This window comes from Podarcis erhardii (genome assembly GCF_964252035.2).
Source record: "Podarcis erhardii genome assembly, chromosome: 2".
NCBI classification, from domain to species: Eukaryota; Metazoa; Chordata; class Lepidosauria; order Squamata; family Lacertidae; genus Podarcis; species Podarcis erhardii.
The window spans coordinates 51,089,282-51,113,954 of NC_138498.1; the positions used below are offsets into that span (position 1 = coordinate 51,089,282).

General features: G+C 42.9%; 2 protein-coding genes across 5 annotated transcripts in view; both read right to left on the reverse strand.

The window, feature by feature from the left end:
* Nucleotides 1-10,957, reverse strand: part of LOC309336407 (sulfate transporter-like) — a gene marked incomplete at its 5' end in the record, with an annotated part of 23,837 nt that extends 12,880 nt beyond the window's left edge. The window contains one exon of the mRNA XM_081852076.1: nt 10,826-10,957. The remainder of the gene's footprint in view (nt 1-10,825) is intronic.
* On the reverse strand, nt 10,756-23,069 carry SLC26A2 (solute carrier family 26 member 2). Of its 4 annotated transcripts, XM_081852082.1 has the most exons (5): nt 22,905-23,069; nt 22,298-22,372; nt 15,944-16,120; nt 14,815-15,471; nt 10,756-13,430 (listed from the first exon to the last, which is right to left on the reverse strand). In XM_081852082.1, the coding sequence occupies exons 4-5, from the start codon at nt 15,457-15,459 to the stop codon at nt 11,925-11,927; spliced, it is 2,151 nt and encodes a 716-aa protein (XP_081708208.1). In that variant the 5' UTR covers nt 15,460-15,471; nt 15,944-16,120; nt 22,298-22,372; nt 22,905-23,069; the 3' UTR covers nt 10,756-11,924. The 4 variants fall into 4 exon arrangements, with proteins under 4 accessions (XP_081708208.1, XP_081708207.1, XP_081708210.1 ...); XM_081852081.1 differs by lacking the exon at nt 22,298-22,372; XM_081852084.1 differs by lacking the exon at nt 15,944-16,120.
* Between the last annotated feature and the right edge of the window lie 1,604 nt (nt 23,070-24,673).

Sequence of the window (24,673 nt, forward strand, 5' to 3'; positions counted from 1 at the left end):
GGAAATAATTCTCCAGAAATCTTAGGTGGCTTTCATTCACCTTGGGTGGTTGTTGGTACACACAAGATTCTTGCTTTGTGAAGGCCTGGGGCAGCTCAGCGCAGTACAGACACTTCCTGTTTGCCACCCTGGCTCAATGTGGGCAATAGATTAAAAAAAATCACGGCCATTGAGCTCTGCTTGGCGCCTCCCACACTCCCTGGGCAACCACCCACCTTGCCCACCTGACTACAAGGACTTAGACCAGTGGTTCCCAATTAGCTAATTACTGTAGACCCCCTATTTTTCCAAAGCCAAGCCATGGATCCCCTACTTTTGAAAATTTTGATAATTCTATGGGAGTTATCTGTGCAAAGCAATTTTTTGAATAAAATGTGGGGTAGACCCTAATAAGCAAAGGATTTTAGGTATACTAAAAAACAGACCATAAAATTTATATTACCATGAAAAAATGACAAAGACACTCAGAGTTTCAGGGGCTCGCAAGCACCCCAGGGCGTTTTTCCAACAGAAGGGAGGTATAGAAATTTAATAATAAAGAAAAATAATACTTTGTATTTGCTCAAAGTGGGTTTTTTATATGGAAAAAATATCCAGGTATGCAAAGGAAAGGGAAAGGGCCTTTCCCAAAGGATTTTACATATATTTAGGGGACACGGATGGCGCTGTGGTCTAAACGACCGAGCCTCTTGGGATTGCTGATCGTAAGGTTGGCAGTTCAAATCTGTGCAACATGGTGAGTTCCTGTTGCTCTATCAGCTTCTGCAGCTTACAAGCATACCAGTGCAAGTAGATAAGTAGGTACTGCTGCAGTGGAAAGGTAAATGGTGTTTCTGTGCGCTCTGGCACTCATCACAGTCCAGAAGCAGTTTAGTCATGCTGGTCACATGACCTGGAAAGCTGTCTGTGGACAAATGCCAGCTCCTTTGGGCTGAAAGCGAGATGAACACTGCACCCCACAGCTGCCTTTGACTGGACGTAACCATCCAGGGGTCCTTTACCCTTAGCTTTACCTACCTACATATATTTAAGTGCACAAAGCATCTAGAAAGCCTGTGTGTGTGCAAAAGCAATATTGTCCATATTATTAAACACCTAATATGGGATTTGTGATGTCACAGAGATTAATTTGAAGAAATTTGGGGAGTCAGTATATATGAATTAGTCTTAATGCCCACTGGGGAATAATATTACTAATTAACTGTGCATAAATTCCGTGTCTAAGAATATTATAGACTAAGGGTGCTTCCAGATTGCCACTATTTGAGGGTGGGATTCCATCACATCCTAGCAAATTCAGGCTGCACCATTATTTTTATGGTTGAGGATTGGTTTTCAATTGTTTTTGATGTTGTAATCTGACCTGGGAACATGATAGTGAAGGGCAGGTAAATAATAATAGTAGTAGTAGTAGTAGTAACAACAACAACAACAACAACAACAACAACAACGATGATTTGGAGCTCTTGTGAAACAAACTGGCTCCCTCCTCCAAAGGCTGGGTGTTTGCCATCTAACCTCTCTGCAAACAATTCAGGCTTGTCTGAAGCAGCCTAAATGTGCACACCCTTATTCTGCTCTGTATTTGAGCTGCATATCAAAATTGGTCATGTCACTATGGAGGCTCCAGAGGGATGCCGGAGAGGGTCCCAGTAGGGAGAGAGGCAGCCCATCCGCTGGGGAAGGAAATCAGCGTAGCACAAGTAGAGGAGGGGGGCAGATGGGGGAATCAGAGAGAAGGCTCCAGGACTCCTTGCAGGAGACCAGCGGGGAGAGCACGGGTCCCTCCGCTGCCCACACCCTCCCTGCACAGAAGACTTCCACGCAGGGAGAGTAGGAGGAGACTGGGCGTCAAAGAACTTCTTTGCTGGAAGAAGTTCAAGAAACGCCCACTGACGGATTCTGCCAGCGATTGAGACAGCCATGGATGGGTGGCTGTCCGGACAGGAAGGGTTCAGCCAGATAACCCAGCCAGGTGTGGCGCCAACTTACGCACGAGCAACCCCCTAGAACCATTACAGCAATCCGTCAGTCACTGACGTTGCTTGTGCGGAGCCCCCCCCCCCGAGGCGGTACGATGAGCCGAACAGGGACAGCCGGAGAGCCGGAGCAGCCAGCTGCGATGCCGAGTCTGCTAGAAAGAAATCGAGACTTGGAACAGCATGTAGCTCTCTTGACAGCGCGGCTGGACGAAAGACGGGCTCAGGATGCGCAGGTCAGACCCACCCCCATCGCAAGGAAACGCACAGCCTGTTCCCAGATAAACCAAAACCACTAGCGAGATTCTGGGAAGAAGAATTTGGAACCACAGACGACGAAGAGGACTTTGTGGGTTTTCCTGCCTCCGAAGAGGAGGGAGGGAGGTGTCAGAGGGAGAAGAATCAGACTGGGAGGCCCACCCCGCGGGTAGAGACCGGAGCGGGTGGGAAGCGGGGTTTGAATCCTCAGAGGATGGTGACAGCTCCTTCAGGGGATTCCCTGCATCGTCGGCCGAGGAAAGGGACTAGTTTGAGTCGGAAAATCGGGCCGGGGGTGGAGGGGGTCCTGGGGGGGAGGTGGATGTCAGGGAACTGCCATCGGAGCCAGAGGCGGAGGGAAGGCTCCAGAGGGATGCCGGAGAGGGTCCCAGTATGGAGAGAGGCAGCCCATCCGCTGGGGAAGGAAATCAGTGTAGCACCAGTAGAGGAGGGGGGGCAGATGGGGGAATCGGAGAGAAGGCTCCAGGACTCCTCACAGGAGACCAGCGGGGAGAGCACGGGTCCTCCACTGCCCACACCCTCCCTGCGCAGAAGACTTCCGCGCAGGGAGAGTAGGAGGAGACTGGGCGTCAAAGAACTTCTTTGCTGGAAGAAGTTCAAGAAACGTCCACTGACGGATTCTGCCAGCGATTGAGACAGCCACGGATGGGTGGCTGTCCGGACAGGAAGGGTTCAGCCAGGTAACCCAGCCAGGTGTGGCGCCAACTTACACACGAGCAACCCCCTAGAACCATTACAGGAGGTTATGCAGTTACTGAGTTCTTGATATACTCAATAGAACAGACAGCCAATTGCGAAGTACAAAAACACATTAACAGAGTTATAAAATATATTTTAATAGCAAAAATATTTACAAAGCAATCTTATGAAAATAGATACAAAATTCATTGTTCTGCTCGAGACTTTTAACAAAAGACGCTAGTATTGTATCTTAGCAGCTGGAGCTTAACATTATAGGAAACATGCTTGCGCACACTTTTTGATTATTGCTTTGTTTTGTGTTTTTGTACTTTGATAAGTCTTTCTCATATAAAAAAACATATAGAGCTACCAATAAAAAGCAGCCATTTCACAAAGCCATATTTGGTCACAATGCTACATCAATAGCAAATTTGGTTTTTTAAATTCCACAACTTAGTGTTTTCTGGATAACATAGCCAAGAGATGTAACCAAGAATAACAACACTTTGATATTGCATTTAATTCACATGGTGGGTACGGGTGTGTGTGTGTGTGTGTGTGTGTGTACTCTGACAGCCCTCCCACCGTAATCCTTGCATCTCTGTGATAGTGTGGTGAATGTGACTTAGGGTTTGTGCAGATGGACAAGAATGCAGGAGACCAAGTTAATATCTCTCCCATTGTCTTCCTATTTGCTATTTGTGCTCACAAATGCCTGTTACTTTCTGGTGGCTCATTTGTGTAGCAGAAGTAAAGAAAGGGGCATTTTCAGATGCCGGCAAGCCCAGCTGCTTCTCATGGTATAAGCAACCACATGCATAGTCAGACCTAACTAATTAAAGACATCAGTGATGAGGGGAAAATACTTCCGCCTGTATTTATAGCCAGGAGCTACTGGTAGTCAAAAGGGAAGGATGTAATAGAGGTTCACTTAAGTGATTTTTGTATGTATAGAAACAAACGCTCAAGGCCTCAAAACAATGATGATTTCTCGAACGATGCGCAAGGAAAATATAACATTCAAGTAAAGGAGATCTCTTTGAAACTCTTGGGGGATCATTCATCTATACTTGATATGTAGGTATATACATATAGTGTCTGTGTGTGTCCCAGTTATTTGTTAGAGCAAAGTGATAAGACTATAACTATGTAATAAAAGTAGTAAACATTTGGTTCATAGCAGACTGCATTTCATAACAATTTTGTAAAGTACAAAGATCCAGTTCCCATGGTGCTTTTTGAGATTGGCCTTATTATGTTTTTTCTTTGGTTTGGAATCAGTGCTTGAAATGTGAGGCAGGTACCTGGCATTAGACACACAATGTAACTAATGGAAGGAGTTGGGGCGGGGCTTGTGGATTTCACTAAGAGCTCCCTCTAATTTGAGGATCTCTTAATGAGACAACTTGTCTATTTACTCCCGGGGCGGGGGGGGGGGGGGACAACACAGGATGGCTCCATTTGATCTACTGGAGCAATGCCAGAAGAACCACCAGCCATTTCTTGGAGTATCATAATAAATAATGGCTGATGAAGAGCAAACAGGAAGAGTGTTTGCTAAGCTAAGCTGCACACATGTCAGGAACAAATATCACTCAAGAAAAAGAAACTCTCTCACAAGTCTCTTTCCGTTTTCAAAAACACCTTCACAATAAAATCAGATATTGAGAAAGAAATCTATATTGTGCAATAATGCCTCTCCATAAAAATATCCTTAATATTTTTGTTTCATAAATATTTCACATACAACTCTTCAGTTTAGAGGGAGAAATATCAAAATCCCATTATCTTTGATAGCATGAAAATAATGTCACACACACAATACTAAGCCGCTGGAAATTTCAGAGCAAATATTTGCATAGCTCACAACTGTTCTTCTAAAATGACACATGCACACACAAATCTCTGCCATGTACCCTGAGAAAACAAAAGATTTATTTCTGCCAGACCTTTCAACTCAAGGTATCCTATGGCATGTAAGTGAATAGCCCCATAAGTGTTGGAGGGCTGATCGATTCTTTATTCATTTTCACTATGGTATTTCTTTTAAAGGAAAGCCTTGGGACATTACTTTAATTTCAGAAAGCTGTGACCGCTTAATACAAATCATTATAACATTTCACATTATGGATACTAAGCCAGTAATTTGTCTTGAATATTCCAGATGCAAAAACAAAGTCGGTTTTCACCTTAGAGTAACATTTGAATTATGATTGGATAATTATCTTCTAATGGTTATTGGGATGAATACTTCCCTGTTTCAGTGAGCAGAGATATTCAATAAGAACATTTCTGAAGGGGTCCAATCAACACATCTACTATATTTCAGAAAGGACGCTAGTTTTTTGAACACATGGTTGTTAAACAGTCTGTTGCATACTGATAACTTAGATCTCTGAGGCCTACCAGGAAGTAGCCAGTAAATGTCACAAGGCCATGGGGAAGGGTTATGTTGGTCTTAAGTCAACATAGCAAATAGACTTTGGGTTGGTTCACATGTAACACTAAACCAGAGTTTTGTATTACACAACCAAAACTCAAGCTCACGGGCAGTATACCGTAGTTTGCCTGATAATATGTAACAACAAACTATGATTTGCCACAAACTAGGAAATAACAAATTGAGCCAAGTGTTAAAGGAGAGAGACTAGCAGTAGCAAAACATTGTCCTTGCTATGTTTGAACTGAGGAGTGAAAACTTGAGTGCTGCATAGTATCTCTTTTGATTTCATTGTGATTATCAATGCAAACAACTGAGCAACTGCTAGAATCTTATAGAAAATTTTGTACAATTGTTATGGAAGACAACTGAGGATTTTCAGTAACTATTGCCCAGGAGGATCATTATATTTGTGAAGAAGAACTTGGCAGTGCTGTGGATATTCTGTAGAACTGGCACCCCATAAAATCAAATTTTCATTTTTGTTCAAAAGAGAGATCTATGGCTGCAGTTCAGGCAAAGTCTGATAAAATCTCAGAACCCAAAGAAAGCCCTGATCAAGTTTCTTCACTGTTTAGGGGCCTACTTAACCTTTCCCCCCTTGTGTGACTCGCACACAAAAAATGAAAAATAAAGCAATTTTTAATATATTTGCATAGCTGCAAGATTTATACAAGTTACAAAATTTAGTATGTAATGGTGCAGTTTGGGTTACTTTGGTGCATAAGCTCGATTACTATTCTCAAAAGCACAGAAATATCCAGGTCCTAAGGCTTAAAATGATCATCTATTATTTTGAAGTGAGATTTAATTTCACACTCCTTAAGAGGCTTAGAGCTTCATAGTAATAGGGCATTCCGGGCCCTTAACAACAATGTATTGTAAAGCAAAAGCAAAGCACGCCATTGGCAATCTTCCACACTGTAAAACACTAAGCGCTTAAAATGAGAAAATTCTAAAACATCCCTAAGGGCTAATCCTAGAACTCACAAGGGAAAGAGAGCTGCTGCTTCCTAATGTTTCCTCTTCCTGGGAATGTGTAGTTTAACACAATGTGACATCACATCATCTCTCTGCGTAAGGAAACTCACAGAATGACATCACATCACACATTGGCCACATTTGCATGTTACAATGAGTGGGAATCCCCCCCCCTCTTTTTTTTACTTATAATGGTTTCTTGCAGGGTTTGGCAAGCTTTTAAGGCCTGTGGGCACATTTACAAACTGGAGAAACTGTCACAGACACCACTCTCACACAATAACCAAGCATGTGCTGAAACTTATTCTACTGGATGCAACAGAATGCTGCTTCCAAGCCAAATATCAGCAGGGGGAGGAGGCCCTGTGGGTGCCACGGAAAGCTTCTGTGGGCACATTTGAACTCACAGGTGCTGCGTTAATAACATCTGGTTTATTGTGAATGAGAAGTGTGTTGGCACATGCTACCCAATTGCTGCCACTTGGCAGAAGTAAGAGAAAAAGCAGGAAAACCTGTTATGTCCAAACCAAAGATCGTTGTTTGTTAATCTCCCACTTAAGCCATGATTACTAGTGAATGTTAAACCCTGGCTCATTGTGGCAGGTGAAAGAGGCCAGTTGTGTTATGGGACAGAAGGGATAAAGAAGCAGAAAGGTAGCCGCTCCTAATCTTTTAGTTCCGAAAAAATATATACTATGATCGCAACTTATGCACGTTTTAAAATGTGCGACTTCAACTTTACGCGGTTGAAATCACGCAAATGATATGCACAGAAGACAGAGAGCTCCTTCTTGCGCAGGGTTTTCTTGGAACAGAAAGAGGTTTTAAACTCTCGGTCTTGCTTATGGGGCTCTGGGAGGCTCTCGCAAAATCCCACGGGAATTCAGATGACCCTGCAATAGCATCTCGGAGAGAGCATCCCCAGAGCCCAGCGAGCAAGGTGAAGAAGAACGACCAGGGGAGGGGAATGCTGTCAACTGGAACCACTTGAAATGAGCAGCTTGCTAGGCTGTTCTGCCTTCTCTCCCTTCCTCTCAGGTCAAGGTGGTTCTTAAGCAGCCATCACTTGGGGCAGGAAGCATACACCACTTTGTGCAATACGTTGTATGTAGCAGAATACAAAATAATATAATATAGCATCATCAATTTGTATAGCATGAATTAAGTCACAGAGCATGCCCCTTTAAAAGTGTTTTGAACTGTCCCCAAATAAAAAGATATATTAAACATAGAAAGACACAACAGCTCCATTTACTGTCACATATCATGCCTTTTTTGGAAATATGCTACCCGCTGTTGTTTTTGCCAAAAAAGCAAACATAAAATGGCATTAGACACACAATGTAACTAAAAATTCTGTTTATGTGATTAAAAAGAGGAAGTGTTTCGATCAGGAACAGTTGCATGCACACTTCTAAGTATTTATACTTAGAGTCTTGTAAATGCCCGATTAAAATTAACACCACAGTAACTTACTAAAATTGCACACATAGTTCAAGAAGTAAAATCTGTTAAGTTATTAAATGCCAGCACTTATGGTGCATTAGATACATTAAGAGCAACAGAAACTGCTATAAACAGCAGCTGTAATATGAGAAAAGATAAATTAAGAGATATTTTAAGTTTATAAGTGAAGCTCTGTGGATATTAATTTCCATAATGCCCTGCTGTTAAAATACAGAAAAGTGCTAAAAATGTAATACTTCTTGTCACTCCAGCTGGCAAAGACCATAATAGGACCTTTTGGCATTAAAAAGGCTGAAGTCTCAGCGGGAGAAATCTGTATTGTTCAATTAAAAGTTCTTCTGCTTGATGATAACTTGCAGATTGTTGAGCAGATTGTACAATCTCATACACAAAATCTGGCTCTGTAAAGGGAATTGCCGCATCAAGTAGAACTCACATGCAAAACAAGGCCATGAAGTCAGGATCAACAGCTCCAATTTACGTCAACAAAGCCACATTCGTGTGGCCTAGAAGAAGGAGCTAAACTTTGAAATAGGAAAAGCAGCCCTCTATATCTTGGGATGGGAAAGGTTACCTCTACGCCAACTCTTTGAGACTAAACCATGATGCTACATACAGATTGATAGCAAAACAAATTGAGTTCAGCAACACTGCAGATTTGAGGGGAAATGAAGAGCCTGTCAAGCTGTTCATTTTTTTAGCTGTGTTAATTCTAATATATGGTGGTCTCCTAGAATTTTTTTTAACCCAAATCAAATCAGGACATGCAGCACACTTAACTGGGACATGTGGATCATCATAACGAAAGTAATACAGTCAAGAAGGAATGGAAGCGCTTGAATAATTATTTAGAAAGACAAGGTTCTAATGTAAAAATTGGGCTGTGTCTAGAATGACCTCGTGAATGGAAAAGGGGAAATATACATATATACATATGTATATATTAAGATGAAAATAATACTGAAATACAGATAAAATGTGAAATGTGAAAGGAAGTGCTGTGAGTGATGGAAGTCTATTATTATTATTTTGTAAAATAGTGTTTATTGTATTGAAATATTATACTTTTCTTTATTCTTTTACTGACTACTTTTCTTTGCATTTCTTTTTCTTTTTCTTCTCTATTTTTTCTTTCTTTATATTATTCTTTATGTATGGTTTGGTATTGATGTATTGACTTTGCAATAAAAAAAATTACATTGAAAGAAAGAAATTCCACAAATTTTAATGGAATTAATGTTGAGAGTTAAATGAAATCCATCAACTGTTCTGCTGGACTTCTTTGCTCCTGAATGCAGTATGTAAACCTGCAGAGCACCTTTATGCAGTGCTGGATTTAGGGTGGTACAGGCAGTTCCGCTGCATAGGGCACCAAGCCAAGGGAAGACCAACAACACCTCAGTTTTACAGGTATCTACACGAAGTTAGGCCCTGGTCAGATGGGCAACTGAGTTGTGTGGGGGGGGCAATTTAGGGGTGTGCCACATTTTGCCCTCGCTCAGGGTGCCATATTACCAAAGTCCAGTCCTGATTTATGGAAGACAGGTGCAATACTGCCTTGAAACTACTTCTCATCTTAAGTTTCAGAAGTTACTGGTGCACTCCTGCATAGAATTCCCACGCTTCTATACAAAGCATGGGAAAGAGTCATACATATTATACCTGTTTCCACAAAGCGACTGGCAAAATACGCTAACATCCCTTGGAGGAAAATATCTCAACTTTGGAATTCCTGTCTGCAGTGCAGCCATAAAAGAACAACTCCACTGTTGGGAAAAGGTCACAATCCTACCTTAAACACAAAACGTCTGTATGAATTTGGTAAACGTGGTGGGAAACTACAGCAAGGGTTATATGTTGTGTATGTGTTACTTCTGATTTTTTATTACAAAGCCTCCTGAAGGGGGAGCCCCTATGACACAGAGATCGAATAACTGATGTTTCCCTCACCAAGTTAACGGAAATTATATTCCTATGAAGAAAAGGAAATGGTGTCACAAGAAGGAACTGTCAGCATCCACAGATGGCTTTCCTAAACCACTTTAGCCCTTTTTATCTCAGGGGAATTAAGCCAGTTGGCTACCCAGCTTCTGCTTAAAGAGCTCTCATGAGAATCCATCAATACAGTCTATTCCCCTGCTGAAGAGCTCATACCATCAAGAAGTTCTTCCTAATGTTTCGTCTACATTCTTTTTCTTGACATTTGAACTTCTTGCTTCAGGTCCTACCCTCTGGAGGAAGAAGTCTGCTCCATTATCTACACAACAGCCCTTCATGTATCTGAAAGTGGCTATCATATAACCTCTTAAACATCTCTTTTCCAGACAAAGACACCAAACTCTTTCAATCTCTCTGTATAGGACTTGGTCTCCTGGCCCTTCACTTCACCACCTTCGCCACCCTTCTCTGGACATGTTCATTTGTCAATATCCCTAAATTGCACTGCCCAGAACGAGACACCGTATTCCAGGTAATGTCTGGACAAAGCAGAATAGTGCAACCTAGAACTATTTTCACCCCTTTTGAAGAAGGGGAACACGTCTCTCTACCTATTTTCTTGCTCACTCGAATACTAGTAGAAATCAGAACAGCTGACTATGTTCAGCTTTCCCTTTCCTCAGTCTCATAAATCCCTAATTTGTTTTTGTTTTAAATTATGCAAGATTATCCTCCCTCCAGAACAAAACAAAACCCCTCATTGCAACTGAACTTGCACATTCCCAATCCAGTATTTAAACAGCTCCACCACCACTAACACGTGATGGAAATAAATATTTAACTTAAAAGTGGCAGGAAAGTTTTTTTTATTTCATTCTCATTTTCTTATATTTTACATACCTAACCTGCAAGAACTTGGAAACAACCAACTGATTTTATTTCTGCAAAGACATTTGGGTCATGAACAATAAAAAGTGCAAAGAAACTCTATCCTTGTAGAATTGTTTACTTTATGCATTATGTAATAGCAGTTAACTGACAAAGAAAAAAGACTACTTACAAAATGTCCTGTAACCTGCTCTGATTACCCTGCAGCCATCATCCATTGGTTTTCTTAATAGAAGGGCCACTGCTTTATTTACCAAAAGAATGTCTGAGAAGTTGATTAAGTATCCAGGTTGTTTCATACACTATGAATGACACAACCAGAACCCTCAGTTATGAAACAGCTAACAACATGTTCTTTCCATTGTTTACAGTCCTAGTAAAGGCACTTATGACTGGCTTTAAACAGCAGAAAGTTTTGACCATTTTCTTATCAACAGGTTAGAACAGGACACATATTTTTTCCCCAGTAACTTATCGGACAGATCAAGGGCTAAGTCAGCAAGCAACTGCTCTCCCCAGAATGATTAGTTGAAAATACAAATTTGATCAAATGGCACAAGCTTAGATCTTAAGTTAAGTGAATGGAATGAAAGTTCCCTATTCCATCTTCCGCCTTGCTACTGCCTGGGCCTCCTAAAAAGCCTCCTCACAGTATCTGGGGATCCTCCTGAATAATGTGAGAGCCTGCTGAGGGAGGGGAGAATCACCTCATATTGGGCAGATTTCCACTCAATCTTAAAATATTCTATCCTTCCCCAGCAGCCCTCAGTACCTCATCTACTTTGTTCAGAAGGGGCTCCTGACCCTCTGTAGATAAGCAAAAAGGACTGAAAACTTTCCTTCCATTAACTTCCTGTTGTTTAGGATCCAAACCATATTTATTATTTCAAGGCAGGGGGAACCACCCAGAATGGCAGCACTATTTTCATACGCCAAAGTGGGCTTCAAGGCGAGGTAATTGGGGACATGAAAACACTAAAAGGAGAAGGGGGTGTGACTATGAGGCACATCTGGTGTTAAAGAGTATTTGTTCTGCTTGTCTGTCACGAGAGCTTGTAGACATAATCCACCTTGCCTCTCACCTTCTTAATGTTGTGTCCAACAGAGCAAAATTAAAGCATCAAAACTTCTTGTATGATCCCACACCGTATGAATAAAATAATTAGCCCTTTACTTCTGTGTGAGTGTATGCCCAGCACCATCTCTCTCTCACACACAAGTCTGCTATTACCTGAATTTGGCTAATATTCACCATTCACTCTTTAGTGAAATTAGGTTTTGGAGGCGCAGAGCCCATGCTTTCCGTGAGCATACAATGCGTATTCCACAGCTTGGTGCACACTATGGAAGAGGAATTGTTCCTCCCCCTTTTTAAGGTACTCCCCTCGGTCTAGGGATTCCCTCACAGAGGGACTGCACTGAGCCAGCAGCACTTGGATGCCAATTTCCCCATAATCCTTGTGAACCTCCTTGAGCGTGTGGATCCCTGCTGTATCTAAGAACTGCACCGCACAGCAGTCAATCACTATAGTGTGAAACTCCAATGGGTGAGAAACAAGCTGTACTGAGACCTCTGCCCGGTTTCCATTGGCATTGACCATTTTCTCACTAAGCTTTCGCTTTTCCGCTTTTCTCTTTGCTGCCAACTCCCACAGAGGGTTGACTCCAGTCTGCTTGTACAGCATGGACTTGAAGCTCTCTTTGTTAGCGTAGTAGATGGGTGCTTCAAAACGGAAAACCCTGATCCCTGGTTTCATCTGAAGGTTCCTATATTCAGGAAGGGGTTCATAGACTTCAGATTCTGGTACCCAGCCCAGTAAGTGCCCTTCTGGTCTCTGTGTCCTCACAATGACACACAGCATTGAAAAGCAGACCCCAATCAGAAGGCCAAGTTCAGTACTTATCAGTGCTGAAGATAACATGGTGACGAACCAGATCAATGTGTCCACTTTGCTTAACCGCCACATTTTGGGTAGGTCACTGAATTTCCGCAAGGCTCCTCTGAGATTGACAATGGTAATGACCCCTAGCACACATTTCTGGAGGGAATAGAACAGGGGAGCAATCACAAGGAGGACTAACAAGATGACCAAGGCAGTCACCACACCGGAGATCTGAGTTCTGCAGCCTGTCGACTCTTTGACAAGTGTCTTGGCAAGGGCTGCGCTAGTAGTGAAACAGTGGAAGAAAGAAGGGATGATGTTGCAGAAACCAATGGCATACATTTCCTGGTTGGGTTTAACTGTGTAGCCATGCTTCTTGGCAAACATCTCAGAGAGAGAAACTGTGATGGCAAAGCCAATAATGGCTATGGCCACTGCATCCAGAGCCACACTGGGAATCAGACTCCAGTCTGGCGATTGCGGTGGCAAAAACCCAGTAGGAATATGCCCAGAAACGCTGGAGCCATACTTCTCTTTTAGCTTCCCAAAATGAGATGCCAATGTGGCTACCACCAACACCACCAACTCAGTGGGCATGGGCGCCTTAAGTTTGGATTTGTATCGCTCGTTCAGCTCTTTAGTTGGGATAAGAACAAGAAGGCACAAGCAGCTGGTGATGAGATCGCAGAAGTTGGTCTTGTGGATGTTTCTGAATATGTTCATCCAAGTGGTTATCAAGGAACCAATGCCGTTGCTACGGGGAATGTCTAAGCCCAAGAGGTATTTGGCTTGTGAGGTAAGGATGGTGAAGGAAGCACCTGTAACAAATCCGCTGAGCAAGGAATCAGAGAGGTACACAGAGACAAAGCCCACTTGGAAGAAGCCCATGGCAACCTGAAAAGAAATGCACAAAAGATCAGAAGAGAATTTTGCAACACAAGATGGAAGAGTATGACTAGACAATGCATACTTTATTTCAGTTGAAAGTATCAGTTCATAACTATCAGTCATGGTGGGGGACCAGTTAAAATCGGTTTGTGTTTGTTTCAAGTTCTTTACAGAATTTCTTTCTCTTTTTGGCTTTTGTTTATTAACCTTTTTGGATTTGCAGGTTTTCCTCTCTCCAATATTTTATTTTAAAATTTCAAAACAGCACCATGTATATGGGGCAAGTGTGCACATATAGGTATGCACATGTGCATATTAAATTGAGGCTGATGATTTTCTTGCAAGGAATGCATTTTATATTATTTAGTTGTGTGTCTTTACAGTGTTATTAAATATTAATCTGAGCTGTCTGATGCCACAACAAAGTTTTGACTCTTGTGATGAGTTGGCTGGCTCAAGCCTGTGTTAGACCTGGGGATTTGTGGTGGGTTGGTTGGGAGCGTATGCTTCCATTTTAGGATAACCACTGCTAAACATTACAGCCAAATCCCAAACTGTGGTTAATCTTAAATTTGGTTTGTTGAAACAAGTCAGCTTCTTAACTATAGTTTGAAGTTGCCGTGTTTCAACAAACCATAATTAAAATTTGTCAGTTTGTTTAGTTCATACAACACAGTAAAAGGTAAAGGTAAAGGGACCCCTGACCATTAAGTCCAGTCGTGGCCGACTCTGGGGTTGCGGCGCTGATCTCGCTTTATTGGCCGAGGGAGCCGGTGTACAGCTTCCGGGTCATGTGGCCAGCATGACTAAGCCACTTCTGGCGAACCAGAGCAGTGCACGGAAACGCTGTTTACCTTCCCGCCGAAGCGGTACCTATTTATCTACTTGCACTGGCATGCTTTCGAACTGCTAGGTTGGCAGGAGCAGGGACCTAGCAACGGGAGCTCACCCCGTCGCGGGGATTCAAACCGCCGACCTTCCGATCGGCAAGTCCTAGGCTCTGTGGTTTAACCCACAGCACCACCCATGTCCCTTATACAACACAGTAGCCTCCAGTTAAACTAAAAATGGAAGAAAATCTTTCAAGCTCCTCTTCTCAGTCACAGGTGGGGGCAGTATTTAAGCCCCAAATTAGCAACCTTTCATTTCCCATCAACTACAGTTCAGCATTACATCTGAACCAACCCATCAAGGTAAAGGGCTAAATGGGGATTGGTATCTAACCATTTTCTTGCAAAAACAAAATTCCAAATCACCATGTATATGCTTAATTACAAGGATGCATTGAAACTTTGGTACCAGTCTGTCACCAACCTCGTCTTGGAAGGCAATGAGAGGAAAACTACAAGAAGCCTATAAAACAGATGCCCTTTGGATTGTCACCTCTTACCTGGTAAATGCCAGCAACAAAAGTCACCGTGGCTCCAACGCTAATTGCATAGCAACTTCTGTCACATAACAAATGTGATGTCTCATTCGCAGTCAAAGGCCCCAGTGTGCTGTTATTTACGGAAAGATGCATGTCTGAGTTATAACTACTAGGAACGTTTGGTGCCAAATCATACCCAGCTCTCTGTACTTCACGGTCCACTACTTCTCCTATCATCAGGCACAGTACACCGAAAATGCCAACAGAGATGTGACGGGAAGTTCCAAACAGGAAATAAATGAGGCTTGCAAAGAACGACGTATAAAGGCCATAGATAGGTTCTTGGCCAGCCAGCAGAGAATAGGCAATGGACTGCGGAACCAGCAAGATCCCCACGATCAAGCCAGACATTAAATCTCCCAAGATGTTCTCTTTCAGGTTGTACTTTGGGAGCCATTTCAGCACTGGGAGGAAGCTTAAAAGCAGGTCTTTGGCAGTAGCTGGGGTGCAGGTGCATTTTTTCTTCACTTTCTTCAGCACATGTGCCTTGATATCTGTGCTCTTTTCTATACGTTCTAGGCAGATCGTGCGACGGCTGTTTGGTGGGCCATCATTTACTTCTGCCATCTCAAACCCTGAATGGACATGATTGGCTTCTGCTGCCATCTTCAGGGCTCACTAGAACGGTGGGGAAACAGAAGGAAAAGAAGACAGAATTATTTTTTGAACCGACATACAGATTTCAAGCTTATTAAAGCAAACACAACAAGCTATCTGAAAAAACTAACAACTTACCAAAAAAAAGCCACAACACCCTAGCCTGCATCAGAAGCAGCAGCAGCAGCTCTATGCCTAAACTGTTCCACTGATACACAGGAGACATGAGAGTCTCCTATGGAAGCAGACTTTGCCACTGACTTCAGTGTTGGAGCCAGGTACACGTGAACAGTGGGCAAAGGCAGCAATAGCGACATCTAGTGTTAGAAATTCCCCAGGTGCCAGGCACATTTTGCAACTGGTGCAGGTCTAATTGCAACCACATGGAGATCTCTGCATGCCAGACTGGCAACTGACATCTCTATCTGGCTGGCCCCTCCAGCTTTCTTAAGCAGGTAAGCAGAATTGCTTATTTATTGGATTTATATCCCACCTTGTCAGTTTCGTCTTTTGCTTCTGTGGAGTTCAGGCTAGCATGCACAGAATACTCTCATTTGTATCCTCATATGAGGTAGGTTAGGCCAAGAGCCACTGATTGTTCCAAAGCCATTCAGCAACAGAGTCAAGTAGGGATCTGGGCTTGGGTTTCCAAAATGAACACTATGCAACACTGGTAGGAAGAAGAAAAACCCCCAATCAATTTATGCAGCTGAAATGAAACAACTTTAAAACAATATTTGTATTGGCTTTAAAGGTTATGACTGACACCTTAAATGCAGCTTTGTAAAAGGATTCACAATTCCAAAATCAAGGCTTCAGTGTCGAACATACCTGTCCTGTCTCCATGGTCATTTTCTCCTACCCAGCTTGCTCCCTGTCCTTCTCTTTCTTTACCCATACACCTCTCTGTTAGAAAAGCAAAGCTATAGTATAGGCTACAGCTCAGCTCAAAGCACATTTGAGCCACTTCACACACCAAAGGGAATAGGGTAGCTTCGGTATAAAGCCCTATATTTCAGGGGCTGTGGAGGGGGAGTAAGTAAGAACAAGTCACTGAGTCAAATATCAGGGGGCTGAAAGGTATGAGCCTTGACTCAGTTCTCACTGGGTCAAGAAGATGAAGTTAGTGGCCAGCTTCTCAAGCATCCTTCATAACCACTTCTGCTCACTACCCTACTCAGCAAGACGAAATAACATGACAAGAGACCTCAAGAAAACAACACCATTTTAAGAAAGAATATTAAAGGAATAGTAGTAGAGTGAGAGTAAAAGGAAGACTGAACTTTGGAACTATTTGCAGACGTTCTTTGCAATATTTGCACTAAGTCATGCCTTATAGTGCTCTTATATCGTGATATGTGAGTCACTCAAAGGCTTTAAAAAGCCCTCATGTCCAGGATGGAAGAGAGTCAAAGTAAACTAAAAATGTATAGTGCTGGCCAAATCAGATACAGGTAAATGAGTGTCTTCCCACTTTCCCTTCCCTGCAGCAGATCCTTAAAGGTAAAGGTAAAGGGACCCCTGACCATTAGGTCCAGTCATGACCGACTCTGGGGTTGTGGCACTCATCTCGCTTTATTGGCCAAGGGAGCCGGCGTACAGCTTCTGGGTCATGTGGCCAGCATAACTAAGCCGCTTCTGGCGAACGGAAGAGCAGCGCACGGAAACACCGTTTACCTTCCCACCTGTTTATCTACTTGCACTTTGACGTGCTTTTGAACTGCTAGGTTGGCAGGAGCTGGGCCTGAGCAACGGGAGCTCACCCCGTTGCGGGGATTCGAACTGCCGACCTTCTGATCGGCAAGATCCTTGCATTGTGTCAAAGGCTGCGTCTAAAGTTTCCTGAAGAATCAGGAGCATGTAGTCCACTGTATCACCATTATCAATTACATTTATATTCCACCTTTACTGAAAGGCATTCAAGATGGTGTACAAGTTCTCCCTCCTCCCATTTTTCCTCTTACAACAACCCTGTGAGGTAGGTTAGGCTGAGAATTTAGTTACTGGCCCAATGAACTTCACAGAAGAGTGGGGATTTGAACCCAGGTCTCCCTTGGTCATAGTTCAGCACTCTAAACACTTCAGCTCTCCCAATCCAGAGGTAATGTGGTACACTCTGAATGCACAGCGGTGCTTCCAAAAGTGATCTCTAGCAGAGTGTGCTGGAGGATTTGAGTCCTCTGGATTCAGACCTCTGGATCTGACTCCACATCTCCACAGTATGTTTAGCAGAAAATCATACATGTTACATTTAGGAGGCTTACTAACATGGGCATTCATATTTGAAGTTCTCTTCAAATATGAAGTAATAGTCAGTGTAGCTTCTCAGACAGCCTGGAAGCTATGATTAATTCCAACCAGAGTGTCTGTATTAAAGAGCCTTTATTCTAGCTTAGTGTCCTTGAATGCACATACAGCAAAACAGCTGTATATTCATCCAACAAATGTTGAAGAGTGTCTAGACTGCAGTAACAGACTTCTGTCCTAAGGGGGGGGGGCGAAAGGCTTGTGAGAAAGCTGCCTGGCAATGAAGTTGGCTTGCTCACATTACACTTCAGTATATACCAGTACACTTTCATTTTGTAGAGGAGAAAGTATTTTTTTGCACAAGCAGTTATAGTTTATAACTGTACTTTCTCTACAGTATACAAACTATCTTACAGCTTTTGTCGGTAACTTTTAATTCCTAAAGATATGTTAAGTTTAGCTAAAATTTTCACCCTTAAAATTTGCCCTGAGTAGCCTGAGCAATGTTAGCAGGAAAACACCAGGACTAAGATGTCCATGTGATGAGTCAAGAACCTCACCTGGAAGTGCTTTTTCCCAAGAAAGGGCATCATTTTGCCTAAATGCGAGAAAGCTTTTTGAAAAACCACTACTCATTCTTAAAATGGCCATTGTTTATTTTTCATTTTCATCAATTTAGGTATCTGGAATACAGAATACTTTTTTAAAAAGCATAAGGCAACAAGAAAAAAAAGATGTAATGTTATTTCATTTCTGTAGATTTGTTTAAGGGCTTTAGTGACCCTAGACCAAAAAGTTCCAGTTTTTTTCACATTCCCACCACAAATGTATAAATTTTCCTTTCTCTCTCTTACACTGTGAGCATCTACCATCACCTCTTTCCTCAGTTTTGTGAGATTTCCATTTGTCCAATGCCAGCGGAAATCCACTCTAATACAATTTGCTCTTTAGTTAGTAGCTAAATATGCTGCATATCTATGTTCCATTTCTTTTTAAAGGCTATTTCTGTTTCTTTCGGTTTATACAATGTCTTTCTCTATTGGAGCACAATCACAAACCTCCTGTTTCAATGTGTACTATTGTCACAGTTCACCTGCACTTGTAAGAGGACTGAATGAACACAATCAGTTCAAGATTACTCTGAAGCATAATCTGATTATTTAATTTCTACACCGCTTGATATATTTAAAAATATCTCTAAGCAGTGTACTGAAAACTGAAGCAGCAAAAGACAACTTAAACAAAAATATTACAAAAAACACATGATTACATATAAAAATGCTAATTGATACAAGGTTACAAATGTATATAAATAAATAGAAATTCATTTTCCTTCTAACACATCTTCCCTCTTAGTCTCTGGGTTCTCACCCAGGGTCCAACAAACTCTCAGCTCAGCCACAAAAGTCTCACAATGAGAAGAGTTCCTGGAAACAGGGGGAATCACTCTAGTCTCTCACTCTAGACTTGTTTTTATGGGCAAGCCCAAGGGGGATGGTAATTCCTCAGGCTGCCTACAGCTGTGTCTCATGTAACTGCATTCTCCATACCCGGCCAGTTCCAGGTGCAGCAGGTTTGCTGCGCTTCCCAGAGAGTCCAAAGGATGGGGATAGGGGCACCCTCCACTCATAGCTCTTTCTTCACTCTCTGTCCTCTCCTCTTCCTCCAGCTCCTTGAGTCTGGGTCAAAATAACACTAAAAGGTCTAATGGATCCACTGACCTGGTAACTATTCAAAGCAGAGGGCCAAGTTCACATAAGCAGCTACCTGGACCAATTTTCATGTTCAGATCAAGGCCTAGTTGAAGGAAAGCATATGACCTTCACAAACAGCCTAGCTAGCCTAGCTCATCTGTGACAGTTATATTGCAGAGACAGCCTCAGTGTTGCGTATTACCTGACAAAGAAATGTGGGACATCCCACATCTGAATCACAAGCATAGTGGAAATGTGCAACTTCCTGCTTCACACATGAGCACTGCTCCAAGGATATTTGTGCAAGTTTATGTAATTCTAGGTGTTACCTACTTTTGGCTGATTAAAAAATGCTGCTGCATGAGATGAATAGAAAGTACAGGGGAGCAATCAAAAAGCATGAGAGCAACCCTGTTGTATCAGATTAAATACCCATTTAGTTCAGCATCCTGTTCTCACAGTGGCCAACTAGATGCCCACGGGAAACCTGCAAGCAGGACATGAAAACAACAGCCCGCTCCCCATTTTTGATTCCCCAAGAATTGGTATTCAGAAGCATATTGAATCCAATATCGGAGGCAGTACACAGGCATCTTTACTCACAGACCTCATTGACAGCCTTATCTTCCACGACTTTGTCCAATCTTTTAAAGTCATCCAAGTTGATGGCCATCATCACTACATCTCATGGGAGTTATCCCCATAGTTTAAACTATGCACTTAGTGAATAACCACTTTCTTTTGCCTGCCCTGAATCTTTCAACATTCAGCTTTATTCTAACATTATGAGACAGGGATAAAAACCTATCTCTAACTAATTTCTCAACGCTATATGTAATTTTAAACACCTGTATCATATCCCCCAACAACTGGCCTTGTTTCCATATGAAAAGCCCTAAATGTTGTAACCTTTCTTTATAGGGGAATTGCTCCAGTCCCTTAATCATTTTGGTTACCTTTTCTGAACCATTTCCAGCTCATTTTGAGGGATAGCTCTGTATCAGGGTGGGGAATCTCTTCCAGCTACTGAACTGGACCCTGGCTCTGCTGCCCCAAATTGGACTGCTATGACAGGTGGACAGGGCAATGATGTCAGAAATCCCATTTTTCTATTGCTTGAATGCAAACCACACTGCAAAGAAAGATTAATGTGACGCTTGAAGTCAATGCCAATCAGCCGGTCACTACACTGCTTTCTGCAGGGGGAGGCTACTGATAGTTACTGTATAAAAGCTAGCACAATGTCATGTCACACATTTATTCTTTTACTGTAAACTACCATGGAGAAATGTGATAGCCTTTAGTGTCCTCATAACATGTAGTTTGGACCCCAGAATTCATGGCTTGCCTATGACCATTCAACAAGTTCATGAGTGAATGAATCTACATTTGTACCTGACTGCCAGATTAATGTTTACGATTGTGACCACATCACAGTGAGACAGTGAGACCAGGTGTAAATCAAACAGCAACACAAGCCCATAGAAATAAGACAAAGACTCCTATAGATTTAACACTAGGGATCCACACCTCCTACTAAACTTTTGTGCTTGACTGCATCCCTTTTGCTCTTCTGCTAACACTGAAATTCCTCTTTTTCCGACATTAGTTTGCTCTCTTTTATTTAAATATTCCTACAACACTTCCTCACTAAAAGACCTTGGCTTTTCCAGGGTAAATGTTATTGTTCTTCCCTTCCTCTTTTAGACTGCAACCCTGCAGGCAGGATCTGTCTTTCATTTTTACCTACCTATACAGAGACCTTGCTCAGTTCTTAGGACCTTCAGAAATAAATAACAAAGCTTCCAAAATCTGTATTTCAGATTTGACAACAAAGGCTTGGCTTACTAAGTCAATTTCCCTTAATACAAGCATTCATAGTTTGCCTTTGGCATCATGTGCCTGAAATTATGCATGGAAAAAGTTAACATGAATAGGGCTATACACAGAATGCAGTGAGCTGCAGTTCTTTTTCTATGACCACAGAATTTGCTGCAACCAGGATGCTTATGGAAATTGCTGCAGTCCGATCCATGTACAAATATTTATTCACACAAGCTGCATTCCAAGGCTGGACAGTGACTGCTTTTGTATGGAGAAAATTGACTTTATGAATCAAGCCTAAAATATTGGATGTAAAAACACCTGGATGTAATAATGGGGGATCACACATGTCCAAAAACCCATGTTTATAACTGAAGCTTAACATCTTCTTCCAAAGACTCTGTGAACTACTCTCTCCACAAGAAGAGAAAGAACACTAACACTGTGATCAGAAGCAAATGTTCACAGGTAAATCACACATTCCAGAAGGTAGCAGTAAGTTACAACAGGTCCATTCTTTTTTCGCCAGACCAGGCCCTTTTGGCTTCCACTACACGTCATATGATAACTAAAACCACACTTTTTTATTTTTAAAAAATATGCATCCCCTGGGGTGGTTATCCAAACTTTCTTCCAGAGTCCCATGTATTATAGGATTAGATTTCAAACTTGTCACTCCTGTTTAAAAGATGCTCAACTATTTTATATTCAAATAGATCTTGAAAAATATCAGTACTGTACCTTCCACAGCCGTTCTTTCCCCCTGCACAAAGGTCACATCAATCTCAATCCAATTTCTGAAATGTTCCTTCTTGTCTGCCTTGAGAATCTACTTGAAACCTTTATCTTTCTCTCCCATTACTGAATTGTGCAGTTTCATGACTTGTTTCAAACATTTACAAGGAAATGGGAAAAGCAGCAACTTCTGTGACTGATGCTTTTTGCCCCACTTCCTACCTTGACATCCAAATTGGGGAATCTGTGATCATTCTTGCCCCGCTACAGGTGAGATGTGTGACTCTGAATCCCACTTTGAACACTATATATTAGAGAGGGCAGGGAAAGAAGCACTATTGATTTACCTGAGCTTGCTTTTGGAGGGTGTGAGAGATTATACAGGGCAAACATTCCAATGAAGTGGGTGTGTTATTCCAGTTCTGAATGGATGATAGACCCAAACAGATATTTCAAAACCTTTTCCTTCACAATCAGGTTCCCTTTTAGCCTTTTAAATATATATATACATACACAATAAGCAGTATATAAATTTTCTTAAATAAAATAAATACTATTAAACGTTAGCCACTCAAACTCTCTCTACTGAGGGAGGAGAACCGCCAAAACCACAACGACAATAATGAAGGCCAAGGGTGCTAAGTGTTTAACTGCATAAATTCGGTTTAAACAGCAGCAGCTGAATAGAAAGATGCTTTGTTATGACTGGAGCACTCCCGAGTTGTTAGACGAATATGAAGCGAAGCAAAGAAGACGAGGCAGCAGGCTATCTTACTCCAAAGCCTCCCCAAAGGGCTCAGAAGACCCTCACCAAACTAAGCCCGAGGAGAGGGTGGGCTGTGGATGCGCAAGAAGATCCTTTCAAGCAAGAAGACACGACCCCCGAGTTGCCTCCTGCTGCCTCACTCCTGACCGCCCCTTCCCAACCGAGATACCCTCCGAGGAGAAACGCACACGCTTCAAGAGCGCTCTTCTTCCGCCCCCTCCAGCCGCCTTTCCTCTCTCTGCGCTCCTCTCCACGCGGGAGCCTCAGCTCGGCTCGCGGCGGCCTCCTCGCTTCCAAGAAGCGGCGGCGGGACTTGCTCGGAGTTCCTGCCCGCGAGCGGCCCGGGGAAGGAGGAGGAGGAGGAGGAGAGAGGGAGGGAGGGAGGGAGGTCCCGCCCGCGCCCTGCGAGGCCGCCGCCCCCCTCGGCCGCCAGCTCAGCGACCTTGCAGAGAGCGGCCCAAGGCTCCGGCCAGGCCTCTTGTGACGCCCGCCTCGGCCCGCCTGCTGAGAAACCTGAGCAGGGAGGCTCCCTCCCTCCCTGTCCGGGCGGGAAGCAAGACGACGCGGCAGCCTCGGCGGTCTTTTGAGGCGGCGGTGGGGACAGGAGGCGCGGAAGTGCTGTCAACTTTGGATGAAAAGTAAAACTGAATCTCTTTGGGTGCCTTCAGCCTCCCCTCCTCCTGTCCCCGGCGAGGCTTTATTAAGGGAGCCGTGTGCTTTTAGCTCAGCCTTAAGGGGGCTTACTCGGGAGTAAGTGACCTGACACACCTTGCGACTTGGCAAACGTTGCGCGCGCTCTCGCAGAGCAGTCCCATTTAACTTTATGCGGAACGGCCCGCGTTGCTTGGCATGTGACCTATACAGAATTAAGATTTAAGAACGCAGCATCCATCATCAATTAATTTCAGAGTTGTATATCCAAATTCAATTTACTTCTTTTAGCCAGGTCACTGTTGTACCCGTTTCATATATGGGCTTCTGAGGTTGGCAGAACCAGGGGGCATAAATGGGACTTGAGCCCATATAGGCCGACTCTGTTATCACTATGTACACATACACGTGCTTATAATTTGAGATCATTTGCAGCAGGCTTGCACAATTTGTGGAGCATATTTGAGCATTGACAGAGGCTCACTAAAGGTTTGGGGAAGCTGTTTCTGCCTGACGGGGAGGGGGGGCAGGGGGGTGAGGCCGGGGCGGAATCAGCCATCTGGCAGCCCATAATATTTCATTGTTACTTGTCTGGCTTGTATCATGAGTTGTATGGGGCCGATTGAAATGCTTTGCAGATTTATGTGGTCATGCTTTGAACAAATGTTAAGACCTACTTGACTAGGCAGCACAGTTGCAGTCTCAGTGCTGTAGCCTCAAATGCTTAGTGCAGTGTTTCTCAAACATGGGAGGAGTTCGTCTTAAATTAACAGCTATAAACAGCCAAAGGTGAGGATGCGCCCCAAAGTGTGGATCATGACTCCGCAGGGATTATTGAGAGGAAAGACAGGAGATGCAAAGACAGGAGATGCTATCCTGCAGACTTGGGTATTTCAGGATAGTGATGAATAATGGCATGGGGTACATAAGAATGCGAATAAGGACTAGTGCACTCAGGTGAGCTGATTATTTTCCTCACCTATATGCAAATCACATACAGAATAACCTTGGAGTGAACCAGCTACACACTGGGGCTGTAAACGAATATGGTGTACAGCAGCCATCTATCTCTTGAGGGAATGCCACTGAAATTGAGTCAAAACACAGTGGAGCAAATGAGTTGCCTGGGTAGCATGTGGCACTTCCATGCCTTTCTTCCTCTTCTCTTACAGCACAGAATCAGAATACTGGGAAGTGTTCCCACATTTCTGGGCAAACAGGCAAATTATCCCTGTCTTCCTGGCAGAGTGGATTTGATTTAAATCAAATTGAATCACTAGTCAGTAAGACTTGATTTAAATCATTT